Source organism: Entelurus aequoreus, linkage group LG28, assembly GCF_033978785.1.
Source record: "Entelurus aequoreus isolate RoL-2023_Sb linkage group LG28, RoL_Eaeq_v1.1, whole genome shotgun sequence".
In the NCBI taxonomy this organism is placed as follows: Eukaryota; Metazoa; Chordata; class Actinopteri; order Syngnathiformes; family Syngnathidae; genus Entelurus; species Entelurus aequoreus.
Window position 1 is genome coordinate 34375134 of NC_084758.1, and position 6515 is coordinate 34381648.

Genomic DNA, 6515 nt, shown 5'->3' on the forward strand with positions numbered 1-6515 from the left:
AAGTTGAGAGAGGGACAAGCGGTAGAAAATGGACGTGCAGCAGAAGATTCAATGTTGCTACTAATGCGGCTTTTAGCTTGCAGGCCAACCATCCAATCAGGAAAGGGATTCTACATCCGTATTATAATTCGTCCAATAGTATCGCAGGATATTGCGCGGGCGACGTTGCCACGGCAACGGATTTGGTGTGAAGCGTTCACTCGTTTCTTACGGTATGTTGAGTCAGTAAATTGACCCGTTATCTTATTTGCAGTTTACTTTAAACAAATGATTGTGTATGTTTACACTTATATTGTACACATTTATGTTTTAACAACCGTTGTGTTTGTTTTAAAAGCCAACACGTCGTGTGCGCTAACTAGCATTGTAGCTAACGTTAGCATGTGGAGCTAATCTGCTCGAGTGGTTAATCATCTTCTTTTCAACGACTGACGTAAGTATTAACATCTTCATCTCCTTTCCATGATTAATGGAGATGTTAGCAGCAATAACCACTAATGGATGGTGTCTTTGTTGACACAAGAGTATATTTCAGCATCACTCTCTCATCCAGGTCTGAACTTTGGCCAAAAAGATGGAGCTGAATCTCAACCGGGTGGATTACATCCAGGTATTCAATATCCTTCTTTATCCTGTTGGAAAAGGTGATTTTCATCAAATGCACCCGCAGGTTGGCGTGACATCCCAGAAAACTATGAGGCTGCTGCCAGCACATGGGAAAAAGGCAACTCAGAAGGTACCGTAAATAAATGACAATCCGAAAGAATAACTATTTTATACAAGAATAATAACTTTTATATGTGAATATGTGTCATAGTAATGTGTTTTTGTTAAAAGTGACTGTAGCTGACCATGATGGCATTCTGACTTATTATTATTATTATTCTTATTATTATATGTTAAAGGTGGCTGTAACTGACCATGATGGCATTCTGACTTATTATTATTATTATTATTATTATATGTTAAAGGTGGCTGTAACTGACCATGATGACATTCTGACTTATTATTATTATTATAATAATTATTATTATTATTATTATATGTTAAAGGTGGCTGTAGCTGACCATGATGGCATCCTGACATGTTTTAATAATAATAATTATTATTATATGTCAAAGGTGGCTGTAGCTGACCATGATGGCATTCTGACTTATTATTATTATTATTATTATTATTATATGTTAAAGGTGGCTGTAACTGACCATGATGACATTCTGACGTATTATTATTATTATTATTATTATTATTATTATTATTATTATTATATGTTAAAGGTGGCTGTAGCTGACCATGATGGCATCCTGACATGTTTTAATAATAATTATTATTATTATATGTCAAAGGTGGCTGTAGCTGACCATGATGGCATCCTGACATGTTTTTATTATTATTATTATTATATGTTAAAGGTGGCTGTAGCTGACCATGATGACATTCTGACTTATTATTATTATTATTATTATTATTATATGTTAAAGGTGGCTGTAACTGACCATGATTGCATCCTGACATGTTTTGATAATAATTATTATTATATGTCAAAGGTGGCTGTAGCTGACCATGATGACATTCTGACTTATTATTATTATTATTATTATTATATGTTAAAGGTGGCTGTAACTGACCATGATTGCATCCTGACATGTTTTGATAATAATTATTATTATATGTCAAAGGTGGCTGTAGCTGACCATGATGGCATCCTGACATGTTTTAATAATATTTATTATTATATGTTAAATGTGGCTGTTGCTGACCATGATGGCATACAGACATGTTTTAATAATAATAATAATAATTAGTATATGTTAAAAATGGCTGTAGCTGACCATGGTGGCATCCTGACATGTTTTAATAATAATAATAATAATTAGTATATGTTAATAATGGCTGTAGCTGACCATGGTGGCATCCTGACATGTTTTAATAATAATAATTATTATTATTATATGTTAAAGGTGGCTGTAGCTGACCATGATGGCATCCTGACATGTTTTAATAATATTTATTATAATTATATGTTAAAGGTGGCTGTAGCTGACCATGATGGCATCCTGACATGTTTTAATAATATTTATTATAATTATATGTTAAATGTGGCTGTAGCTGACCATGGTGGCATCCTGACATGTTTTAATAATATGTATTTTTATTATATGTTAAAGGTGGCTGTAGCTGACCATGATGGCATCCTGACATGTTTTAATAATAATAATAATAATAATTATATGTTAAAGGTGGCTGTAGCTGACCATGATGGCATTCTGACATGTTTTAATAATATTTATTATAATTATATGTTAAAGGTGGCTGTAGCTGACCATGATGGCATCCTGACATGTTTTAATAATAATAATAATAATAATTATATGTTAAAGGTGGCTGTAGCTGACCATGATGGCATCCTGACATGTTTTGGGATGAAGAAGGGAGAGGCTGTGGTGAGTGAATGAGTTGTATGAATATTTGTGGCCCCCACCATGACATGTGTTTCTTGTGTTGTAGCCTGTGTTCAAAACTCTTCCGGGACAGAAAATCTCCCGACTGGACCTGGGTGGAGCTGTGGACAGTCCCCAGGAGAAGATCTATGTCTGCTGTGGTTCTCAAGTGCGAGGCTTGACCAAGAAAGGCAAACAGTTCTTCACGTGTGACGTCAACCTGACGGAGAGCATCAACGCCATGTAGGAAACCAGTCCCACCAAGTGTGAGCACCAAGTCAGGCGTGTTCTCCTGTGCAGGTACGTGTCAGGTGAGGACCTGTTTGTGTGTGCAAGTTACATCTACAACCACTCCAGCCACTGCAAGGACCAGGACTACTTCCTGTCGGGAGACAAGATCAACGACATCACCTGTTTGCTCTCGCAGACCCTCACCCACCCTGTCCCTGTTCTGGCATGTCAAGACCGGGTCCTCAGGGTCCTACAGGTAGACAGAGATAACACTTGCTGCCTGATTACAGCTCATTGTTGGACCTCCTCAGGGGTCTGAGCTGGCCTACCAAGTGGAAGTCCCTGGACAACCTTCTGTGCTGGAACACTACCACAAAGATGGAGGCAAGTTGGTCCCTCTGAGAGCAGCTTTATGCTGCGCAACCTCATGCAGTACATACTGTACATGTATTACACACTGTACATGTAGTACATACTGTACATGTACTACACACTGTACATGTAGTACATACTGTACATGTAGTACATACTGTACATGCATTACATGCAGTGCATATTGTACATACTGTACATGTATTACATATTGTACATGTAGTACATACTGTATATGCAGTACATACTGTACATGTAGTACAATACTGTACATGCAGTACATACTGTACATAGGTGTAACATGATCAAACTTTCTTGTTCTTGTCAAAAGTCTAGCAGCCGCATTTTGTACCAAGTGTAATATTTTAATGCTAAACATAGGGAGACATGAAAATAATATGTTGTTGTCAAATGTTAAGGTGGTATTATTAAATAGGTGTATAAGTGTTTTCTTGTCAAATGTTAAGATGGTATTATTAAATGAGTGTATAATTGTTTGGTTGTAAAATGTTATGGTAGTATTATTAAATAAGTGGATAATAGTTTGGTTATCAAATGTTAAGGTGGTATTATTAAATAAGTGGATAATAGTTTGGTTGTCAAATGTTAAGGTGGTATTATTAAATAGGTGTATAATTGTTTGGTTGTCAAATATTAAGGTGGTATTATTAAATAAGTGGATAATAGATTGTATGTCAAATGTTAAGGTGGTATTATTAAATAGGTGTATAATTGTTGGGTTGTCAAATGTTAAGGTGGTATTATTAGATAAATGTATACCTGTAATTGTTTGGTTGTCAAATGTTAAGGTGGTATTATTAAATATGTGTACAATTGGTTTGTTGTCAGTTGTTAAGGTGGTATTATTAAATAAGTGTATAATTGTTTGGTTGTCAAATGTTAAGGTGGTATTATTAAATTAGTGGATACTAGTTTGGTTGTCAAATGTTAAGGTGGTATTATTAAATAAGTGGATACTAGTTTGGTTGTCAAATGTTAAGGTGGTATTATCAAATATGTGTACAATTGGGTTGTTGTCAGTTGTTAATGTGGTATTATTTAATAGGTTTGTAATTGTTTTGTTGTCAAGTGTGAAGGTGGTATTATTAAATAGGTGTATAATTTTCCTGAGGGAACTCTGCTGAAGGAATCAATAAAGTACTATCTATCTAATTGTTTGGTTGTCAAATGTTAAGGTGGTATTATTAAATAAGTGGATACTAGTTTGGTTGTCAAATGTTAAGGTGGTATTATTAAATAGGTGTATAATTGTTTTGTTGTCAAATGTTAAAGTGGTATTATTAAATAGGTGTGTAATTGTTGGGTTGTCAAATGTTAAGGTGGTATTATTGTTAAGGTGGTATTATTAAATAAGTGTATAATTGTTTGGTTGTCAAATGTTAAGGTGGTATTAAATATGTCTACAATTGGTTTGTTGTCAGTTGTTAAGGTGGTATTATTAAATAGGTGTGTAATTGTTTTGTTGTCAAATGTTAAGGTGGTATTATTAAATAAGTACAATTGGTTTGTTGTCAAATGTTAAGGTGGTATTATTAAATAGTTGTATTCTTGTTTCGTTGTCAAATGTTAAGGTGGTATTATTAAATAGGTGTTTTAATTTTTTGGTTGTCAAATGTTAAGGTGGTATTATTAAATACGTGTATAATTGTTTTGTTGTCAAATGTTAAAATGGTATTATTAAATTACAGTATAATTGTTGGTTTGTCAAATGTTAAAGTGGTATTATTAGATAAATGTATAATTGTTTGGTTGTCACCTGTTAAGGTGGCATTATTAAATAGGTGTATAATTGGTTTGTTGTCAGTTGTTAAGGTGGTATTATTAAATAGGTGTATAATTGTTTTGTTGTTTTGATGTTATTAATGAACATGTCCTATGTGAGACATAAATATGTAGATGTTATTAATGAACATGTCCTATGTGAGACATAAATATGTAGATGTTATTAATGAAAGTGTCCTATGTGAGACATAAATATGTAGATGTTATTAATGAAAATGTCCTATGTGAGACATAAATATGTAGATGTTATTAATGAACATGTCCTATGAGAGACATAAATATGTAGATGTTATTAATGAAAGTGTCCTATGAGAGACATAAATATGTAGATGTTATTAATGAAAGTGTCCTATGTAAGACGTAAATATGTAGATGTTATTAATGAAAGTGTCCTATGTGAGACATAAATATGTAGATGTTATTAATGAAAGTGTCCTATGTGGGACATAAATATGTTGATGTTATTAATGAAAGTGTCCTATGTGGGACATAAATATGTAGATGTTATTGAAAGTGTCCTATGTAAGACGTACATATGTAGATGTTATTAATGTAAGTTTCCTATGTGAGACATAAATATGTAGATGTTATTCATGAAAGTGTCCTATGTGAGACATAAATATGTAGATGTTATTAATGAAAGTGTCCTATGTGGGACATAAATATGTTGATGTTATTAATGAAAGTGTCCTATGTGGGACATAAATATGTAGATGTTATTGAAAGTGTCCTATGTAAGACGTACATATGTAGATGTTATTAATGTAAGTTTCCTATGTGAGACATAAATATGTAGATGTTATTCATGAAAGTGTCCTATGTGAGACATAAATATGTAGATGTTATTAATGAAAGTGTCCTATGTGAGACATAAATATGTAGATGTTTTATTGAAAGTTTCCTATGAGAGACATAAATATGTAGATGTTATTAATGAAAGTGTCCTATGTGGGACATAAATAAGTAAATTTTATTGAAAGTGTCTTATGTAAGACGTAAATATGTAGATGTTATTAATGTAAGTTTCCTATGTGAGACATAAATATGTAGATGTTATTAATGAAAGTGTCCTATGCGAGACATAAATATGTAGATATTATTAATGAAAGTGTCCTATGTGGGACATAAATATGTATATGTTATTAATGAAAGTGTCCTATGTGAGACATACATATGTAGATGTTATTAATGAATGTGAGACATAAATATGTGGATGTTATCCTGCAGGAGAGGACATCCTGTACGGGACTACAGATGGGAAGATAGGACTTGTTGACATCGGAGAGACTTCAGCTGCCACCAAATGGGAGATTTACAGGGAGAAAAAGAAAGGAGGTGAAGCACAAAAAGGAAACCTGGTCAAAAGTGCAGTTTTAATACAATAATATTGGTGTACAACAGCATTGTCTTGCTTATGAAGTGGTGTACCTTTCCTCAACAGGAATCCTCTGCATGGACACCTACGACATGGTGGGCGATGGCGTGAGTGACATCCTGGTGGGCTGTGATGACGGGACAGTAGCCATTTATGGATTTGATGGGACTAACGAGCCCACCTTACGCTTTGAGCACGTAAGTAAACCACCACCTACACGTCTTGTTATGATTGTCAAATCACTTGGTTGCTTTTTCCTGGTCCAGACCTTGTCTGAGAGCATCAACTCCATC

The 6515-nt window shown here is 33.8% G+C and overlaps 1 protein-coding gene across 5 annotated transcripts in view; it reads left to right on the top strand.

Annotated features, from left to right (window-relative positions):
• Window positions 1–145: 145 nt before the first annotated feature.
• bbs7 (Bardet-Biedl syndrome 7) overlaps window positions 146–6515 on the top strand; it is a 21898-nt gene continuing 15528 nt past the window's right edge. For 3 of the 5 annotated variants that reach the window (XR_009824852.1, XR_009824853.1, XM_062039685.1), the window contains exons 1-11: window positions 146–212; window positions 338–433; window positions 554–610; window positions 671–736; window positions 2382–2444; window positions 2509–2684; window positions 2742–2928; window positions 2984–3056; window positions 6075–6182; window positions 6289–6419; window positions 6489–6515. The exon at window positions 6489–6515 is cut by the window's right edge and continues 58 nt beyond it. Coding sequence is in view for 3 of the 5 variants with exons in the window: in XM_062039685.1 (XP_061895669.1) it covers window positions 575–610; window positions 671–736; window positions 2382–2444; window positions 2509–2684; window positions 2742–2928; window positions 2984–3056; window positions 6075–6182; window positions 6289–6419; window positions 6489–6515 (867 nt within the window). In the remaining 2 variants the exon portion in view is untranslated. The other 2 variants (XM_062039687.1, XM_062039686.1) reach the window with 2 other exon arrangements.